Source organism: Polypterus senegalus, chromosome 14 (genome assembly GCF_016835505.1).
Source record: "Polypterus senegalus isolate Bchr_013 chromosome 14, ASM1683550v1, whole genome shotgun sequence".
Lineage (NCBI taxonomy): Eukaryota > Metazoa > Chordata > Cladistia > Polypteriformes > Polypteridae > Polypterus > Polypterus senegalus.
In genome coordinates this window covers 52846537-52868704 of record NC_053167.1, presented here as the reverse complement: position 1 = coordinate 52868704, position 22168 = coordinate 52846537, and the positions used below count along the sequence as shown (strand labels likewise).

The 22168-nt window shown below is 39.8% G+C and overlaps 1 protein-coding gene across 3 annotated transcripts in view; it reads right to left on the bottom strand.

The window, feature by feature from the left end:
- LOC120515018 (tripartite motif-containing protein 54-like) overlaps positions 1 to 22168 on the bottom strand; it is a 36697-nt gene that overhangs the window by 6207 nt on the left and 8322 nt on the right. For 2 of the 3 annotated variants that reach the window (XM_039735708.1, XM_039735709.1), the window contains exons 5-9: positions 19927 to 20160; positions 13858 to 13880; positions 13392 to 13516; positions 9836 to 10026; positions 7999 to 8379 (exon numbers count right to left, since the gene is read on the bottom strand). In XM_039735708.1, coding sequence (XP_039591642.1) covers positions 7999 to 8379; positions 9836 to 10026; positions 13392 to 13516; positions 13858 to 13880; positions 19927 to 20160 — 954 coding nt within the window. Of the gene's footprint in view, positions 1 to 2303; positions 2436 to 7998; positions 8380 to 9835; positions 10027 to 13391; positions 13517 to 13857; positions 13881 to 19926; positions 20161 to 22168 lie in introns of all 3 variants that reach the window. The other variant, XM_039735710.1, reaches the window with a different exon arrangement.

Sequence of the window (22168 nt, the reverse complement as noted above, 5' to 3'; positions counted from 1 at the left end):
AAAGCAGTACAAGTATGTGTGTTGAAATCTTCTATCATTTAGAGGAAGGAGTCTATGGGCAGGCCACCACCAAGCAGTACCCAGGAGTGTTTATAGACATGACACGTCAACTCTATATGTTTCTTTGGACAAACTGCCAGATCTGAGGTGGACAGCTCCAGGGGGCACCTGAACATTTGCCAGGCCCTGTTTGGCAGCAGTTCCGCCACCAGTGCTGCCAGTAGAAGCTCATTGGACACCTGGAGTGTTTCTGGGTGTCCTATAAAAGGAGTCAGCCACCACTACTTGGAGACCTTGAGTTGGGAAGAGGTGGACAAAGCTTGCGAGGAGGAATGGAGGTGGAAAGAGAGAGAGAGAGAGAGAGAAAGAAAAAAAGGACTGTGTATTGCACTGTTTTCAGCTTTCTACTGTGCTGTGCTTTAGGGAGCAAGAAAAGTGTGTCCTGTGCTGCTCTTGTGTCTCTGACTGTCTGTGTCGGGGTTGGGACAGCAGGTGCACCCTGGTATTCCACAATACATATTATATATATAAAAATCGAAAACCAAAATCTGTCATTCATACAAGTATTCAGACCCTTTGAATTGTCACTCCAGATTGCGTGGCCTGTTTGCTTAAATTATCCTTGAGATGTGTCTAGAACTTGATTGGTGTCTATCTGTGGACATCGTTTAGAAAGACACACACCTGTAAGGTCTCACAATTCACACTATGTGCCAGGACAAAAACCAAGAACTCTTCATAGAGACCCCCCCATGATAAAACCATGGTGTTGCATAGATCAGGACCAGGGTGTAAAACCATTTCTTAAGCTTTGAGTGTTCTCAAAAGCACAGTGGTCTCAATAATCAAAAGGGAAACCATCTCAGCAGCACTCCACCAAGCAGGCATTTATGGTAGAGAGGCAGGAAGGACGCTACTCTTGAGGAAAAAGCAAATGACGCCATTAAAGGACTCTGAGAGCATGAGGAAGAAGATTCTATGGACTGATGAAACAAAACTACACAAGAACTCTAAGCAGTATTTCTGGAGATCGCTCACCTAATACCATCCCTACAGTGAAACAGAGACAGGGAGACCGGTCAGAATTGATGGCAGGATGAATGTAGCCAAATACAGAGAGCTCATTGATGAAAACCTACTGCAAAATACATGCAACCTCAGACTGGGGAGAAGGTTCACCTTTCAGCACAACCATGACCCAAAGGGTACAGAGAAGACAATGCTGGAGTGACTTTGAGACAAGTCTAAACTGTCCTTGAGTGACCCAGCCAAAGCCCAGACTTGAACTCCATAGAACATCTCTGAAGGGATATGAAGGTGGCAGTTTACAGACACTTCAGGTCCAATCTAATGGAGTTTGAGGGGATGTGCCAGGAAGAATGGGATAAAGCCCCTAAATCCAGGTGTGTAATGCTCGTAGAGACACCCCAGAAGACTCAAAGCTGATAAAGGGGCTTGTACAAAGTACTGAATCAAGGGTCTCAACAGCTATATGAATGAGAAATTCCAGTTTTTGATTTTTCAATAAATTTGCAAACCTATAAAGGGCTTTGCTTTGTCATTATAGGTTGTTGAGTGTAAACTGATGGGCAAAAATTGCAATAGTATCTATTTACAATTAAATGTACAAAACAAAAAAGTGTGCAGAAAGTGAATGGGTCTGAGCACTTTCTGAATCCACTGTATATATACTGTGCATATATATATAATATATACTGTATATATATATATAATTTTTACTGTATATATATACACACACACATACAATTAACAATATCCCTAGATGGTGCACTGAACAATCAGTCTTGACCTTACAGATTTGATCTTTGAAGTATCCCAAGCAAAGAGCATTCAGGCAAGAGAAAAAAGCATAAAGAGTGCAAATCATACAAGATGGCAGCACACACAGCACTTCCATAGGACTTTGAGGCGATGTTTTCCATGATGGGTGGTATGTAAGATAAAAAATTTGAGTTTTTTCAATTTTGTATTTTTGAATGAACTGTCTTATGAAAGCCAATTCTGTTAGAGAGAGGCAGAATTGCATGCCTTTGAAAACATGACTTTGCAATTCATTTATTATGAAATATTGCCTCTTGTATAAAAGACATGAATGGCAGCAGATTATGACAATATTATGCCTGTATTGTTCAGCAGAGGCACACGGAGTGCTGAAGCTCCCAAATGACTGGGTCAGAGTTTCAGGTGAGACTGGCACTCTGATCAGCTTTCAGCACTCAAAGCGATGTCATGCACGACAGCTCCTGAATGATGGTGGAACGGTGGAAGAAGGCGACACCCACCTTTTACCCTGCCTGTCTGCCTCCCTCTCAAAGATCATGCCACATAGCGGCAATGGAGCTCGGCTCACTTGGTGGCTGATAGCTCTGCTCAGTCGAGCTTCCATCCTGCAGTCCCATGTCAAGGACAGGGTCCTGGAAAGGGCAGAGGGATGGGGAGGGAAGACATATTCAGAAGGTGTCGCGTTTACAAGTAAATCAATGCATCATTTAAAACACAATGCCAACCACCTGCTACTGATGTCAGTGGGCTGCCACTGAGTAAATGTCCACTGTACATATCAAACGACTTTTGGATATTTGGGTATGTCTGTATGTCTCTATTATATAAATAGGAAGGTCAAGGTCTTGTTTTAAGAAGGAGCATATTTGGTGTTCCCTTCCAAACAGAACCTGCGGCTACTTAGCTAACTTCCATATGTTTTAACTTATTGTTGAGAAGTATTTCAGTAAACTAATGTACTCCATCATTCAAAACCATTCATCTATGCATCCATCATTTTTCTGATTCTGTGAATTCCAGTTTGCTCATGGAATTCAGGTATTTGTATATTTGGCATCATGTACCCACATCAGTGAATTTTCATTTAATTAATAAAGAAATCAGAATACTGTTTCTGAAATGAGGAAGTGATGAACTTGAGAAGGTGCTGTGCCAAGCAATCTGTGTCAGGCTACTATTAAAGCCACATGGCAAAAGGACCTTATTCAACCTGAACCTTTTGAAATTCTACCGTTAATTTTTTGTTTTCTGATTAGTGGGATGTAGCCTTGTTACAGAAGTCAATCTCTCTACTTTCCATGAGCTCAGCCATACAGTCTTTCATGTTTACAGACACTGCCAACAGGGCCTGATTATATGGAACAGCATTATTGTACAGCTTACAGTAGTGGTCTCCAACTCTGGTCCTGGAGGGCTGCAGTGGCTGCAGGTTTTCATTCTAACCCTTTTCATAATTGGTGACCCATTTTTGCTACTAATTAATTCCTTTTCCTTTCATTGACTTGTTTTTTTAAGATTTGTTCCACTGAATGGCACCCAAACAGAAATGATGTGTGAAGTGAGTGAGCCAACAGAAGACCAGCTAAGTCAGGGCCTCAAACTCCAACCAATTGCTTAATTAGTTTCTGATTCTTGTTGTTCATTAAACCAGTTCTTTAATTCCATGGCTTATTCCTGCTCTCATTGTGCAATAGCAGACATTTCTGAAATTGCTGATTTTCTCTTTTCTAAGACCACTGTTAAAATGTTTTGTGGACCTGAGCAGACCAGCATTCCTGAGACCTTCGTCTTTCTTTATGTTCAGATATTGTGTGATGGACACAGTTTGCACGTTTTGGCTCATTTTATATCTCATTATTGTTTGACTGCTAATGAACTCTTTCAGGGCTGATGTCGACTTTTGTCAAAAGGAGGAGATGACGATGGTAATCGACTGTAAACTGTGACAAAACCAACCGTTATGTTTTAGTTGGACTCTCGTTGCTAGAAGGAAAGTTAGATTCATTGGTTTGACCGAGAATTCTTGCACTCGCGTGAGTAGCAAGGCGCAAACAACGGCAAAAATGGCAGTGACATCTGGCGAGAGATCAAAGCGAATGCGTAAAGCAAAATACTCCGTGGACTATGATTTGTCGGACTAAGATTTTGATACAAGCGATTGAAAATGAATGTGAGGTCCCAGCTTCAATTGACTGGTCCCCAGCTAATCGTTGTACTGACAATGTTTGTCAGCCATGGTAGCAAGTCTGTCGCACATTCTTGGCAAACTGGCAGCCACAGCATGCAGCAACAGCTGTTTTATGTTGAGTTCTGTGTGAAACCATTGCTTTTCAGAAACTATGTTTTTTAGGAAAAATATTCAGCCCTCAAAGAGTTGAAAGGAAAAGAAACAATTCAGGGATCTGAGTCTTCAAGAGCAAGTCAATTAAAATTAATTCAAAAAGAAGTTAATTAGGAGCAAAAAACAGGTCACTCATTAAGAAAAGGGTAAGAATGAAAACCTGCAGCCACTGTGGTCCACTAGGACCGGAGCTGGAGACCACTGCTGTAGAGGATTAAATTAATGTCTGACGCTAAAGCGAAAAAGTGTCACCTACATGTGAATGTTTTCAAGATCTTACTTATGCGCCATTCATTTATTTTTGAGCTCCACCATCACAATGAATAAGCTGATCATGGCTTCTTACAACAGACAAATAAGACCTGACTGCAGGGAAATGCAGTGACTGCCATAATTGCTAATTATGTTGTTTTGAAGGACATGTATTAGGACTGAGTAATGTTTTTGTCATTCAGGCCCCATTGAGCTTTACAAAGTCCATGCCAAAGAATCAATGGGGATCCAGAGGCCAAGGAGAAAAGGCACCCCACAACAGTGGCATCAAAAGCATGTAAAGTTAATGTAAAATGAACATTCACCCAACTGCTTAATTAAATTCAGGGTTCTGGGAGTCCATTGTAGGAGCCTATCCCAGTAGCACTGGGTGCAAGGAGGGGAAAGTGAAATATAAGGAGTAGAAAACATGTATTCATCAGATAGATAGATAGATAGATAGATAGATAGATAGATAGATAGATAGATAGATAGATAGATAGATAGATAGATAGATAGATAGATCATGAAAAGTACTATATTAGATAGATAGATAGATAGATAGATAGATAGATAGATAGATAGATAGATAGATAGATACTGTTAATCAAACTTAAACTTTGACTTATCTACTGGTATACAGTATTAAAGGCAAATTTGGACTTCAAACTCATGAGCCCATAAGCACATAACACCAGAACAAGTAACATGAGCAGTAAAATGGTGGAGTAAATATTAAAATTTACCAAACCATAAACAAACTGGCTTTGCAAACAAATATGGAAACTTTTTATTTTATTGCTGAAAGTGGATAAAATAGAAAGCTGTTAATAATCCTACTGCAGCCTCTAACCAGTCACTTCAAAGCATCAGTTTTCTATTTTTTGGCCAAAAGCTCTAACAAACTCCTCCATGTCTAAGCCCTTTTCTTATTAATTTTTCATGAACCAAATTCACCAAATTCTTTTTCCTGTTATGCAGCATGGTGTGACGTATAGGGGTCAGGACATATGACAGCGTAAAGAATGAACTCTCACGTGCAGTTGAGGATACACTCATCACTAATGTAGTTACATACATTACATGAAGTTTAGGAAATGCCTTCTATGTTGGCACACAGTTGAAAGGCGTACATAATTGTCAGAAGAGACTTTCTTGAGCAGCCTGGCTTTTACTAGTGGAATTTCATGTTGCAGACTATTGGTTGAAGCATCCATATCAGTGCGGTGGTATACAAATCAAGAAAAGAATTTGACTGAGGAACAAGGCAATTTACAGCTCTCATCAGGTCAAGATTTTTCTTTGAAAATCTGTTTTCCATTTCTTCAATATGTCTGTCCAGAATGTTCAGAAGGGATTTCCTCAAAGACTGGATGGGAGTGCTTAAAGAATCCAAGTCAGTCTGACCAAGAGTGGAGAGGACAATGCTGTGTGTGAGCAGTTTGGTCATGGCTCTCTTTTTCTTTGCAACATGACATCTCTTTTAATGATGACCTCTCCAGCATGACACCCATCTAGAGACTGAGCTTGCAACATGGAATTTATAGGCTTCAAGACACTAAGAATTTTTTCAAGGAATTTTCCAACCTCAAAAAAAAAGATGCTTTTTCAACTGTAGTTGAAGCCCTGCTGCCTCGGTGCGAATAGCCATTTTAGCCCCACTGTCTTCAGAAACCTCTGACAAGATGTTCAGGATAGCCTCCTGATTTTCAACAAGGCATTGTGTCACATTATAGCGACTTATCCACCAGATTTCCAGTAACCTTTTAAACGAGGGGGTATTCTAATTTCAGGCTACATAATAATGATGAAAAAAAGAATGGAGTGACCCAGAGAGGTCAAAGAAGTGTTTATGCACATGAATCGCCCTGAACCACTGCTAAGTGCAGTTGATGGTTATAGCAGTGCACATATGCACTGTGTCTATCAAGCGCCTGTTGCAACAATGCCTGCACCCCAGCCTTGTTCCTACCCATGACGAATGCTCTATCGTAACATTGTCTGATTATATTATCAGGACTGTAACCCTCAGTGGTCAGGTGTCTGATTATTTCTGTGGTTACATATTCAGCATCTAGCTGAGTCAAGTCCATCAACTCAATTAAATGTTCCTCTGGAAGAGAGTTGCACACAAGCCGTCTCACTATTGATTGATTCTCCATGTTACACGTATCTCGAGTCCCATCGCTTTTTCTCTGTATTTTATTTCTGCACATTCCTTTGCTTCATTTAAATGGCATTGACAAGCTTTTGGAATCCGCTGTCTTGGTAAACACCACATCTCTGTCAGTCATGTAAGCAAACACGTTCCGAAATGGGAAACAAAAGCTCACATCTACTGTAGTTTGACTGAGTATTCCACCCACAGTCATGATGTGTACCAACTTGGATTAAAAGCACAAGACGTCTGACAAAACATTGATTTAGTATTGGCTGGGATGGTTCACTATTATTCAGATCACTTATTTTTAGCCACAAGAACTACACCATTACCTGCACTGTGTTGGTGGGAAACTGGCAGGGAAGGTCAGGTGGGTCAGGTACAAAATTACTCCCTGAAGTGCCCACTTGATCTGATGGCGTCATTCCCGAAGCCTGCATGTTAGTGATAACAGCAGCAGTGCCTGAATTGCTGATAAGAAGCTTTGATTTGGGAACCATGTTGTTTATAGCGTCTTTAATAAAGGGACGACCAGCATGGACTCTAACCAGGCAATTTTGTTTAAACTCGGCACTAATATCAACTTTTGTAAAGGAATCAGTTTAAAAACTTAAATGTTAAATAGTGTCCTAGTCAGGTAGTAAGCTAATAATAATGTTAAAACATAAATTAAATATACTTAATCAACCCAACACTAAAACAAACTACAGCAACAATAACAGAAAATTGAACAGATAAAAAGCTTTATTAAGAGTGCAACAATATTCTCCTTCAAATAACAGGCACCCACAAATGCTTTGCAAAATGACGTTGGAGGGTCAAGGCAGCACCGTTATTTATTCTTTTCAGTCAGCAAATCAGAAATTATAAAATTGTGACAAGAGCCGAGGAAATAAATGTGATCGGCATTGCCCAAACCTATCCCTTTCCTAGATTGTAGCGTTATGGCTTCTGTGGCCAGATGCCAACTCACACAAAAGAAACAGAATACTTGCAAACAATTCAAACAGAAATGAAAAAGGAAAGGAAGAAAAAGAAAGCAAGAAATTAGTTACATAAAACACTTCATTCACCAGAATCAAAGCCCATCACAACCACTCGCGCCAGAGCAAACACCCTACATGCACTGCAACAGTGAAACAGGATGGAAGCAGATAGATAGATAGATAGATAGATAGATAGATAGATAGATAGATAGATAGATAGATAGATAGATAGATAGATAGATAAAAAAGTCATTATATGATAGATAGATAGATACTAATTTTTAGTTGGTCAGTTGTTAAGAATTTTGCTAAACCTCCTACTATAAATAAAATGTGTAACACTTTTCTCTCTAATTATGACACAGTATACAAGATAATGGAGAAAACAATCATAGATGTGAGACATGGTTCAATGGCGATCAATACAGAGGTAATATTGTTGCAGAATGACTGACCTGTGTATCTTCAGAAGGTACAACATCATGACCTTCCACAGTTTCATGTGCAGGCTGGGACTCGGCAGCAACTGATACAAACCCATTGGCAGATTCCAAATCAGACATTGCTAAATTGGCATTGGGAGGATCCCCAGAAGCAACTGGCACGAAATCAGGAGAGACCCAGGACTCCTTCCTGTCCTGGGGTGCAGCTGATGCGGTATTCACATCTGAACTTGCACCATCTTGGTTGTCACTTGTGAGCATTAGGCTTGGAGTTATTAACTGCCAGGAATTAGACTTGTACCAGTCAGGATAGAGTTTGGTATCTTCACTGGCTTCTGCCAAAAGTCCTTGAATTTCTAAGTCATTGCCATTCTGCTCCCCCTTCAGTTCAGCCTTCCAGGAGTAAAAGTTGGACAACATGTGAAAAAGAATTTTAGAAATAATGTAAATATATTGACAGCATAAAGCAAGATAGTGCAAAAAACTATGTAAAGTATCTCTCATGCCTGTGGCAGTAATCTTCAAAAGAACTGACATACTACATTAGGATAATGTTTATTTTCACCATTAATTCTGAAAAATTATATGAGTTGTTAATAAATTAATTTTTATTTTGTTTCAGAGCATCCATTCATTTCGAAACCACATAATTTCTCTATAGAAGCCTCTGTGCGGAGCACAAAGCAGGAACTAATCCTTGATGGGGCGCTGTCCACACAGACACCCACACTCACTTATGAGGAGCCATTGAGGAACCTCCACTAACTTTTGGAATGTGGGTGGAAAATCAGAATACTTGGTAAAAAAAAATCCATACAAACATGGAGGAATGTGCAAAATACACTCAGGCAGCGACCAGGCTAGAATTCAAATCCAGTCTCCTCAAAGTGTGAGGCAGCAGTTTAAACCCTTGTGGCAACCTGACCTCAGTACTTTGGTGGCATATCAGTGAACCGACATTTGCGCAACAGACATATGAGCGCCGACAAAATAGCGGCCATTAAAACGCGGCATCACAATCGCACAGACAAAATCGCGCTGACAAAACCATGAAAGTTTCATTAAAAATTAATTACTAGTTTAAAGCATATATAATAATGTTTATTTTAGAAGTCAATATTATGAGACATGGCACGCAGATAGTCCTTAAGATCACGTCCTGCATATGTAGGAAGAACTGCAGCAAGACGTCTTGATAGTTGACCGTATTTAGACTTGCTGGCTGCCTGACTGCTGGTAATTCCGCTTTGTATACGACGCGTTATGCCAACCCTCGACTGAGTTATTTGTTCGCGGCATGCCATCAGCAGTTATAACAGTTATAAACTAGCACATAATGTGTACATAATGCGCATGTACGCGTCCCACTCTCTTGGCCTCTCTTGCGATTTTGTTGGCGCGCATTTGTCGAAAACCAGTTAGCGAATTTGTCGGCGCTCATTTGTCGGCGCTCATTTGTCTATCGCACTTCTGTCAGTGAACCAGCATATCATTATACATATGAAACACTTGTAGCATATCTCCTTGTAACTGTTATTTAATATTTTATTCATTACAGTTGGGGAGACAGTCAAAGTTTGGTGATGACAAAACAAAGCACAATTGTTTGAATATTTTTAACACATACATGACATCAACTATCCAGGACAAAAGGAACGTATTTGCCTTAGCATCATACCAGTCTGAACACAGGAATGTTTTATACACACAGGTGAATGGGAATTGACATCCTTCAGTATGTTAGTTTGATGGCCCCTTCTCATCAAAAATATTCTTATAAACAAATTGAGAATATAGGACTTTCATAGTGTGGAAAAACTGGAGAAAAAAACAGCATTATAAGACAAACCTGCTGTGCAAGACCTCCACACATGTTGGATGCCTCTGAATACGGACCCTTTACCACACTCAGCTCTTCAGTTTGGCCTTTGACCTCACTGGCGCCATCGCTCTGGTACAACTTTACCATTGAGCTCTCTGTCTCCTCCATTATGCAATGATCCGGATCTTCTTCTGTCACTTCCTCAGTGTCATCATCATCTAGGAAGAAATTTGAAGCTAAAACAGCTCTGATGTGCACTTAGTAGCTACTGTCTAACAACATGCTGAATGCGTGTAACAGCACAAGGAGTAATCCACACAAAGTACTGTTCAACAAAATTATTTGAGACACAAAGAGTAAGGTCCTCTGCAAAATAATTCAGAACAGCAAGGATACATTAATTCAAAAGACTTGGGCAATCTGCAAAATTGGACACAGACATATTGAAGAAACAGTAAGTGCAGACTGCTAAAGGGACCTGTGGCTTAAATTGTAGATAATGAACTTAAAGTGACAAGTTCTGAAAATGTTTTAGGGCAGTTAAATGTTCTCCTCTTCCAGGTGTGGCGGATGGCTGTGGCCCTTGCCTGGCTGGGATGCCTTTTCTTTATATGGTCCAGGGGAACAAGCAGGGACTGAACAGTACCTGCCCTGTGACGCTAGATGGCAGCCCCCCTGGGTGGCAGTGGTGCCTCAGATTTCCGCAGAGCTCCATGAGAGATGGAGTTCTCTACAACCCTGTTGGATTCCGGGGGTGCCGTTAGGGGGGCCCTGCAGTGGTTCCTGAGCCTGTGTGGGCGGCTCTTCCGCCACACCCAGAGGAGCAACCGGAAGTGGGCCGTCAAACACCTAGAGCACTTCCAGGTGGGCTATAAAAGAAGCCAGCAGCCACCACTCCGGAAGCCAGAGCCGGGAGGAGGGAGACAAAGCTTGCCGGAGAGGAGTGGAGGAGAAAGAAAAAGAAAGAGAAGGAATTGTGCATTGTGGTGTTGGTGCTTTGGGACTGTGTTGTACCAGTGGGTAACAGAGAAGACATTGCCCACAGTTGAAGAAAAAGAAAATAAAACATTTATTTGTTTTATTAGTGTGCCTCTTGCATCTGTCTGTGTCGGGTTGAGCGCTGGTACAGGCAAAGCCATAAAACAATTTGTTTTAGACCACACTCAAAGAAAATCTAGGAAAAAATTAAAGGAAGCTCGGCTCCAACTCTTCAAGTCTCTTTCTCTGTCTGCATGGAATTCTGGTCAAGGTGCTACAGAGTGAGTTGGAGTTATTGTCCACTGTTTAACCAACACCTGACATTTGCTTGTAATTTCCAACTCAGACAGAGACTGTGAATGAGGAGTTTTATGTATAGACAGTAACAGGAACATACAGTACACCACCATTAATGCATGGTTACAACAATAAGGAGAGTATTCTGTGACCTAATCTGGACAGCAGACATGTGCATTCTAGTCAACATTGCAACAGTATTCACTGAGGATGTGGTTTGATGCCTTCCACAACCCCCTAGAATGCTATAGAACTAACATAAATGGAAGACAGTCCAACCAGCTGCATCCCCAAAGCAGACTTAGTCTCCAAGAAAAACCCAATTCCTTGCAAAAGAGTGCAACAGAATTGAAGTAAAAGTGGATGCATAAAAATTAAATTAAACTTACATCAACTTTTTAAATAAAGTGGAGAATAATTTCATCGTTGAACCCTAAAAATGGACACAATGGATTTAAAACAAAACCTCATTACAAGAAGAGTTAGTCTCAAGGGTTTTGAATAATTTTGGCAAGAACATCCAGACAACCAAGAAAGATGTGAACACTATAAATTCATACCCACTTTATTTAAATAATTGTTGATCACACTGACCCTTGAAACTATGAAAGAATAAAACTGAAGGTTTAAAATGTGCATTCATTCATGCCACTTTAAACCCCTTTTTGACCCAAAGTACCGGGTGATTCTAATGGACGGGGGTATTACTGTCTTAATAATAGGCTCCATTTTTTTTCACCACCACTGTCAATACTGACGTGTGCCTGAACATTTTTGACTTATTTGTGAATGAACTGGATGACTGTGAGATCAGTGAGGATTATTTCAAGCAAGATGGGGCAACCTATCACACGTCAGCTCACAGCATGGCACAAATTGAATCATTTTTTGGCAATCGGGTCATTTCAAAGAGACTGTGACCATCTCATTCCCCGGAACTGTCACCTCTAGATTTCTTCCTTTGGGGAACGCTGAAAGGAAAAGTGTAAAAGAACAAGCCTCATATCACTGGAACAATTACAGTGAAACACTGTGCAGGAAATTGCTGCCGTCGCCCCTACAATGCTTGTGGATACCTTTGCCAATATGGAGCGTCGTGTCGATCTGTGTTTGCAAGAAGAAGACGACCATTTCCAAAGCCGAATGTGATTAGATCGTTTACACATCTGTCAAGGTATGCACTGTATTTATTTCATTTCTATCACCTCATTACTATGGGAGTAACAGATCATAACTCAAGGCCCAGCTCATTAGAATCTCCCTGTATGAGTAAAGTAAACGTAAAGGGTTAACTAACTTATACAGTATTCTTCAAATAAAGCTGAAGGTACCCAAAGTAGCCAACTGCTAAAAGTGAAAAATACTATGAAATTGAAATGAAATCACACCTCTGCTAAATTTCCCTTAACATGCTTCCTACTTTCTTGAATCTCTACCTCCTGTGTACTTTTCCTTTGGATTCACACACAAAGGCCTCCCCTATCTACATATTGGGTTCTATTCCAGGAGTCAAGGCCTATCTCTGAAATAAGGATAGATAGATAGATAGATAGATAGATAGATAGATAGATAGATAGATAGATAGATAGCACACCATTGTTTTTCTTGTGAAATTCCCAATAAGTTTGATGTGTCACATGACCCTCTTCCTATTGAAAAAACAAAAGTTGGATCCAAAATGGCCGACTTCAAAATGGCCACCATGGTCACCACCCATCTTGAAAAGTTCCCCCCCTCACATATACTAATGTGCCACAAACAGGAAGTTAATATCACCAACCATTCCCATTTTATTAAGGTGTATCCATATAAATGGCCCACCCTGTAGATAGATAGATAGATAGATAGATAGATAGATAGATAGATAGATAGATAGATAGATAGATAGATAGATAGATAGTACTTTATCTGTCATGATTACAATGATGTCTAGTAAGAAACATGACCAACCAAAAGTATAATCACCATGCCCTGGCCCTTCCACATTTGCTGAGACGGCAGCACTGCTGTTTAAGCCTCCTTGGTTGGAGGTTGATAGCTCAGTACGTACCGAAACGCAGAGTGGATAAGATCTTAGACTTGTATTGAGAGATTTAAAGGCTGAAGTGGAAACATCTAGTTTATATCCCGGACTGTGACATGAACCAAACCTTAGTATTCCCTTGTTAAGCATGTGTAGTGAGTGATTTTGTTTTTATTCATTTTATATTATTCCATTCATAAAGAAGCACAGACTGATCAGTTTTATGGTAATAAGTGGTGAGAAGACTCTGAATAAATGTTCATTATGCATGACACATTAACTTACTTTTTACAAAATCAAGCTGATACAGAATTCTCTCCTCAGCATTAAAGTCCACTTTGTAGTGATCCATGTTTTCAAAGCCCTGCTCCAGCTCTTCCACAGTTAAGTCTTGTGTGGCCTCAGCGATTCTGAGAACAGTAGACAGCACGGCATGACTCACATATGATGTAAACAGCTAAAAGTCAGCGCTAAAGGGAGATGGAAAATCGGCAACAGCAGATAATCCAAATGTGTGTATTTACAGCACAGACAAAGCAGATGAACTGGAGGTGGAAAAGTGATCTTGGACTGTCATTAAGATAAACAATATCTGCAGGATGTGACATTTTTCATGATTTCACATAAATCTGCTAGAAATTAGAAAACAACATCTCCTGTGTATACAATATTGATATCTCAGCAAGAAAAAACAACAGCTGTCCAAGCAGCACAACAAAATCTAAATTCAACAAATGCATCTCTTACTTACTTGTGAATCAAACTTCTTGCATTCTGAAAAAGAACAGAAATATCATCACAATAAATACACATCCAGACGATAACATGAAAAATCCACAGGTGTCGGATGGTGTATGCTGTGCAGAAATCCTTGGGCACCGCCAAGAGTGTGAAGTTAGAATTCTAAAACAGAACTCTGGGAGTTTTGTTAGTGATGTAAGAATTCTTCCACACAATGTCCTTCACAAAGATACAATGCATTGCAGCTGCTTGATGGAGTCTGTGGGGACTGGGGTCCTCATATGCAGATCACAGCATACTTCTCTACTGGTTCAGCAAGCGCACAGTTGTAAAAGTCAGACAGACACCTTTAACAAAAAACTAGTGCTCTGCCATTTTTCATTGTAGAACTCCACAATATGCCAATTTCAGTGTTTTATTTTGTAGTTTTATACTGTTTATTTCTCGTACAATGTTAGATATTATTTGTCTATATTATAAGGTGTTCTGGCTGAGTCATGAGAACTGAGGAGGCCTAAAGTATGGAGGAGTGGTGGCAGAATGGCACTGATTTCATGACGTATGTGGAGTTGGAAGGTCAACACCGCCAAAGTGTCAGAGTTTTGTTTATCATTTTACGTTTATCATTATTAACTTACATTTTATTATTATGTTCATGCTGTTATCTAGCCACCAGTTTTTACTTTTTAATGGGCTCAGCCATTTTGTAAATTGCTTTCATGTCTGCCACCATATTGCAATGACATCTTAAGAATATAATGACCATCTTGTGGAATTCAGAACATGAATTAGGTTATCATTTGGTTTTAGTGAATTGGTTCTTTTTGTTTTCAGTGTACTAAGCCACTGCCTGTTAGCATTACTGCTGTGACTTGCCCTTGTTATGTTTTTCTTTGCATTTCTCATTTTCATCCCTCCCTAACCACCATTTTGTTCACATTTTTTTTTTATTTACCCTGGTCCCTTACCTTCAAATTGCGCTCAGGGTCTTCAGGGATGGACCTACTTAAGGATCGGGACTCACATTTGTTGCAATCATAAGGGCTGCAGTTACTTGAGAGTTCTAAAAAAGACCCCAGCCTGCCACTAGAAGCCTTGTGTTCTTATTATCAAGCTTAGCTGTGTGTTCTTTGGCTTCTTTTATGTTCTTTCCTTTAGTAAAAATTCTTTTTTTAGCTTTGAATGTCTCAAATTTTGGTTACATTACTTGCTCTTTTAGAACTTCTTCTGTGTGTTCTGATGTTTACTATTTTCTTGCTTTAGTTCATTTATTTCTGTGCTTTTGTTTATTATATTCATAAGAATTATTTATGTAATTAAAACAGGAAAAAGACCAATCGAACACACTTTGCCAGTAAGGGTAGGAGTCTCTGCATAAAACAGAAGTGATAAATACAATGGTAATGGTAGCAAAAGAAAACCAAGCAGTTTTTTGGAATAGAATAGACTTCCACCAGGACAGATGAAGATGAAAAAAGACAGCCTACCTTACTACGGCTAAGGTGCAGTGTTCTAGTATTTTTAGGATCTCTTGGATGGGGCTTCACCCGCGTAATCCCTACCAGTTGGGCAAACTGTTTTCAATTCTTTACTATCAGTAAGGATGTCATCACACTGCCTAGACATTTTTCGCCATTCCAGTCAATGCTTTTCAAATAATTGTACTTATCATCGGAGTGATCAGACTTGTTTGTTTTTTTCATGGTGTGTTTTATTATGTGGTCTTTCGTACATGTCAAGTATTGGGGAGGGCATATTTGTTGTACTGGGTGTTATTTAATTTTCATTGTTATAACTCAAATATACTGTATAGCATAAATTTTTTTTTACACTTACAGAGTGTATAGTAAGGCCCGTAGGGTGTGAGGTCAGTAGAAGAATAATGTTGGCCGTGTGTTCTCTTTATTATTTATTTTAATTTATAATAATATCGTCAAGGGATTGGTGCAATACTTTACTTACCCCGTGCAGTTTGTAGTGAAAAATTTTAATCTCATGTTTTTGAGAAGAAACGACATAACAAAGTTTCTGATAGAACAAGACTCAGTGGTAACCAGTGCTGGACAACAGCAAATCACAGAAAAACTCCCTTGAAAAAAATCTCATGTTACTCGTGTTGCATAATCCACATTAAGTCATCCAGTGGTATGATCACAGCATGCGAAACACATATACTTTTTAGTAATATATGGTCAAATAAATAATTCCAGAAAATAACAGTAGTTCACAAACAGAAAGCCAATCACACGAGACTGAGTGTTCTTTAAGTATTTCATTTGTAAGGATATTTTTGCGGGTTTGCCCTTACCATTTTAATACTTTTTGTAATAATGCTTCTCCCTTAGCATTCTCTGAGTTTCCAGTAAGGAGACGTCAATCTCTGTAGTGACTTCAACTAAAGATAAATTAATTTGGACCAGCTTTTTTCCCCAAGTGTTCTCAATGTACTAAGCCAATTGGCTAATTAATAAATGCCACCTTACAAAGTTAACTTTTCTTTGCTTTACTTAATAAACCATACATTTAAGGTAACAATACTTGTATAGATAAAGACAAGTGTGCCAAGCCATTTCAAAGATATCTTCTTTGCTTGGCTCCCCATCTTAACATTACTGAACACTTTAATGAGTTATAACAGGCTGTTTGATTTTTGACTTAATATACTGTGTTAATCCCCGAGGGGTAATTGTCTTTTGGCATGACCTTTGGGGGTCAGCAGCACAGGTTCAGCCTTTGAAGGAGCAAATTTTAGGTTAAGGGCCTTTGCTGAAGCACTCAACAGAGTAGAGTAAAGTTTGTAGACATCTATGTTATGTATTTTAACAGATTGTTTTATTAATGGCACCAGAAGGAGCTGACATGTTGCATGTTGGTAAGCGGTAACAGACCTACATTTTTGGGGCCTTGAAGGTTGAACTGTTGTGGGGTCCATTCTCCCCCATATATTTAGAATGAAACAGCCTTAATATGAATGTTTTTTTCAAATACGGCTAGCCTTTTCATTTTTATTTTAACTATTATTTTGTATTGAATTAGAACATTGTAAGAAAGATGCTATATAGCGCCCGACAAGACACAGATTAGACACAGGAGGCACGTATAAAATTAAATACATTTTTATTTTTCTTCAGCTGTGAGACACGTCTTTCCCGTGTCTCACTAGCCCAACACAGTCCCAAGCACACAATAAACACTTTCTTCTTTTCACTCCACCACTCCTCACCAAGCTTCGTCCTCCTTCCACCCGACTCTGGCCCCTGAATGGTGGTCACTGGCTCCCTTTATAGTTCACCCTGAGGTGCTCCAGGTGCTTGATCGCTGATTTCCTGCTTCACTTCCGGATGTAACAGATTGGCTGCCCACACGGACTCAGGAGTCCCAAATACAGCACCCCCTGGCGGTACCTGCTGGACCCAACAGAGCTGCACCCAACTCCAATTCCCAGGATGCCCTGCGGGAACCCGATAAACTGTTTCACCCCAGAGAGGTGGCCAACTAGCGATCAGGTGGAGGTATTGCAGCGTCCTTGGCTGTTCCCGCTGAATATAGTGTGCAGGGGCGTCCCGGCTAGGTAAGGACTCCAAGCCCCTGTCACAACATATTGATAATATTTTTATTAAAAAAACCCTTCTCATACAGTAGACACCTAGACTTTTTAAGCAATGTGGACTAAAGTCACTTCTGGGTCCTGTGACGATGCGGGTTCGCTGCATGCTCCCATCATCCTCACAGAAGCCCAGAACCCGACACCGTCGGTAATGTTACCGATGAGCACGGCAGTGAGGCACAACAAATTGAGCAAGGGGATGGTGTAAAAAAGTGCCAAGTGCTTTTATTAAAAACATCAACAAAAACAAAGTGTCCAAATAAATAAAGTGCAGTGCTTTCAGAATCCTTTTAATAAATAAATAATCCCATAAAATTGAAATGTGGAGGTAAAAACCAATAAATAGAAAACACAAAAATCCTTTAAAACAAAGTTAAAACAATGCTGGAAGCAGTCTGTTTAAAAAATAATCCACAAAGCTCGGTGACTTCTTTATCTGGCGGCTCCCCTGCTTCTCCCATCTGGGCCCTGCAACAGGAGAGTCGCCCTACCAGTAGCTGACCTTCTTTCTGCTCCACTGGTCTGGAGGCCTCCCAATATCTGGCTTCGGTCGCGCACTCTCCAGACCGAGACTTGGCTTCCCTGGCGACCAGGACGCCCACGTCAGGGAATTCACCGCCAAAGCCTCCCGACTCCCGCTGCCTTCTCAGCCTTACGCGGCCCTATTTTTTATTACCCTATTTCTGGTCACTCCAGCTCCTTGATCGCTCAGCTGGAGTGACCGCTTCCTTCTGCCCCACCGAGTGTCGGCCAAACACCCTTCTCGCTGCCTGCCTGCGAGCCTTCGCTCGCTCGCTCGCCCCGCCTCTCTCCACACTGCTTCCTGCTTTCTTCCTCACACAGCAACCTCCGTCTTTCTTTTCTTTTTCCCAAAACCGCCTTGTGCTTCTATTTATGAAGAGGACATGGCAGCTGTAGTAATCAGCAACTCCTGGGAACAATTACAGATGTGGACGGCTTCTCACCTATGCACCATGAATCCCCCTGGAACTGCTTCAGCCAATCAACCAGCATGCCCCTCTTGCTAAGCTGCAAGCGCGGCAATTATTTATTTAAAACTGGCCTCTTGACGTGAGCTGTGGACCGGCTATACCACAGGTCCCCTCCAGGATTAAAGTCCCTGAGGCTTGAACTTCATTACTTTCATAGCAGATCCACCCCTGTTGGTAGGTCATGGAAGGAAGAAGTTCCCTATACTCTATGCATGTAACAATACAACTGCTAATAATATGAAACCTAATAACTAACATGTCACATATCCAGTCACATGCAGAGTCCTGTCTTTAGTTCAAAAAGTGACTCCCATGAGGCTTTAGTTTCCTGTTTATGATATCAGCTGATCATTCTGCAAGTATATACTTAACACTCTTTTAGCAAAAAAAGCCTGCTTTTTGCACATTTTGTCCATACAGCTGGAAGACTTGCGTATTATGTTACACGAGTAACAGGAGGTTTTGTTTTTCTTTTTTCCATGAACTTTTTTTAGTTATTATTGGCTTCTATTATAACATTTTTTTCACTCCATTCTGCATGAAAACATTTGATTAAAAGTATTAAAACTATATGGGCTAACATATATTTTTTTTTGGAAGGAGTATTCATTTAAATAGCAGAAATCCACTAATGTCACATGACCTGACCTCCAGTCCATTCGTGTCAGTAATGGGCTTAATGCTAACCACAGCAACACACAAAATGATGGAGCCCAAAATGGTGACTAGAAGGACAAGGAAAGTAACAAAGAAAAAATAATCAAAGCCATAAAAAGAGCCCAGAAATGACAACCACACATGGAAAACCCCATAATTTCATAACACTTGAAAATGGCTAAAGGCAAATCTCAACGGTTCAGTAGGTTGCATTTAAGTCAGTTTAGCTCAAGTCATTATTTTGAGTTGAAATAAAATGTAACCATACGCTGTAAGACATGAAGAGTGTCCAAAATAAACATAAAAACATTATTAATAATCTAGCTTATAATACTGCTGGACTTCACGGACATAGCACAGAAGTCACCAATTGTTGAAACAGCTAAATAAAATTCCATCCATCCATTTCCTAACCATCTTATTTAATCCAATATTGCAGGAGCCAGTGTTCTCTCTGACACAATAGGGGCACAAGGCAGGAACCAGGCATTGATGGGCTGCTTCTCTTTCACAGGTCTCACTCACACAAAGCACCCACTAATCCAGTTTAAAGCTCACAGTTAAGTTAACACGCTTGTCTTTAGGAGTTGGAAGAAAAACAAAAAGAAACAAACAAAAAAAATCTTGCATATGCCCGTGGAGATCATTAAAACTAAATATGAGCAGTGCCCAGGCAACAATTTAATTGCCTCAGAAATATAAGACATAAAATTGTACTCTGTAAATACTCACATCATTTAACATATGAAAAGCTCCTATTGTTGTTTGCCTAAAATTCCTTTCCAGTGTTAAACTTACAAGGATAAATACTCTAAAACTCTACCTGCAGGAAAACAGCCATCTGCGGCTCTTCCATCGACTGCAAGGCCGTCTCCACCAGCTTGGAAGTGGCGGCAATATGTGTGGCATAGGACTGCATCCAGCTACGCGTCTTGCTGGTCTTCTCCTCCTGCTCATATGTGATTCTCTGCATCATGATTTTCTTCCTCTCCTCCAGAATTGCATACATTCGGTCAAATTTCTCACTCAGCAGCTGCTTTTGGTTTTTGCAGTTCTCCTGTAGTAGAAGATCATGACAGCGGATGTGATCTACAAGAAAGACTCTGAGTCCGGTGCAGAATGTAGGTGGAGAATACATCACCTTGAAGTCATGCAGTAGATCTGGGTATAGCATGCTGAGCTTGTTCAAATCTTTAATGTTTTATCTAATGACCAAAGACTTCTTGGGAGTGCTCAGCTTTCTGATTTTCCTATTTCTGTGTTTTATGTAGAGTTCTTGATTTTTTCATTTTTCTGGTTCTACACTTAGCTCAAAGTGTGAAGTTGAGAATTGGTAAAACTGAGCATGGACATTCATTTTTTAGCCTTTCCTGAGTAAATATAGGGGAATGCGATTTTATTATATTATGAGGGAAAATCAAAAAGTAATATGGTAAGTGGGATTCCTACACTTATTTAATCCTTCACATATGTAGAGAAAAGTTACAAACTTTGTAAGTTACATTACTGTCAACAAGCATCCACACAAAGTGTAGTTTTGATGCCAAAATGCACAGTTTATTATTTCGTAAACTTCAAACCTGTGAGCACAACAATGTTTTATTTTAATTTTACATTGGTACTTATTTTCACACCACTCTCCCAGCTTCTCTTCTGCCTGACCCTTCCTCAGGAAGGAATTTGACCCCAGGCAAGCCCAGGTGTCTCAGGGTACATGTGATCTGAGAGAGCCTTTTTGTAGCTGTGCATTGGGTTTAACGGGTGACCAGCGTCCTGTAAGACAAGGTCCAGATGTGTATCCTTCATATGTATACACACAATTTGAAGTGTGCTGCAATTTGAACATTTCACTATAACGGAGTGGTGCTCCACTCCAGATTGGTTATTGACTTGTGTCTGGTGACGTGTGTAACTTTGTCTGTTATAATTAATAGTGGAACCTCAGAGGTTTCATTTCTCCAGGAATGCTGCTGCCTGCGGTTTTAGAATTCTTCTCCCCCGTTATCAGCTAGCCATATCTCAGTTATAAGACCATTCTAACTACATGCAGTGCTGGACTTGAACGAGCAACAAGAGCTGAGTAACAAATGTGATCTTCTTCAGTGGGGTTGATCCACAACAGACCACCACATATTTTTAATAAATTTAATCACAGATTTTGATTAAAACTGCAGTACTGGATTATCACTGGTGTGAATAAAACAATTCTGATACCTTATAGTTTTGAAGTTATGGGAGGAGGAAAATTAGGGGAATGTTACATACATGGATGATGCATCATAGAAAGATAAAATAAAACATAGGCAGTACTGCCTTCAAATCGATATAAACTTTTATGTTAGACACATATGAAAATGTATGCTGCATGAGACACATTTTACAAAAAAACTCTTCTTTCTGTATTTGTCTAGCAACTTATTCACCATAAAAAGGGTTGAAATCAACGAAATATATTTTCATTTTTTCAATTATGGCTAGCCAAAAATCAATAATTTTAATAAAAAATTACATTTCTGTCATAGTGTTTTAAATTATTTAGAATTATTTTATATTAAATATATTTAGAATGTAACATCCTTAATTTAAACTTTTTTTTCATTTGCAGCTAGCCTACAAGGTACTTTAATTAACCTTTTAACTATTACTTTACACTGAATTACATTATATCATTAATATTATTTTTTTAAAAACTCTTCTCTTACAGTAAACACTCAAAATTTTAAAGCAATGTCACTTATAGGGCCCTTCCGGGATTAGGAGCCCTGAATCTTAAGCTTCATTACTTTCATAGGCGGGTGATCAGCCCCGGACTACTTGGTCATGATTTTAGATTAATCAGATTGAAATTTTCCCCGTTTTATCTGTCTGTTCAATCTCATTTGTGCGTCATGTATACGACTGATGTATGCTTTAATTATTCTGTCATCATATTATAGGTGAAAACTGGTGCAAGCGCTCTGAGCCTCTGCACAGTGCCAAAATGAACTGAATTGCTGCTACCAGGATAGGCTCCAGTACCCTTGGCCTTGCTGTGAACTTAGCTGCCCAGTAAATTTATATATGTG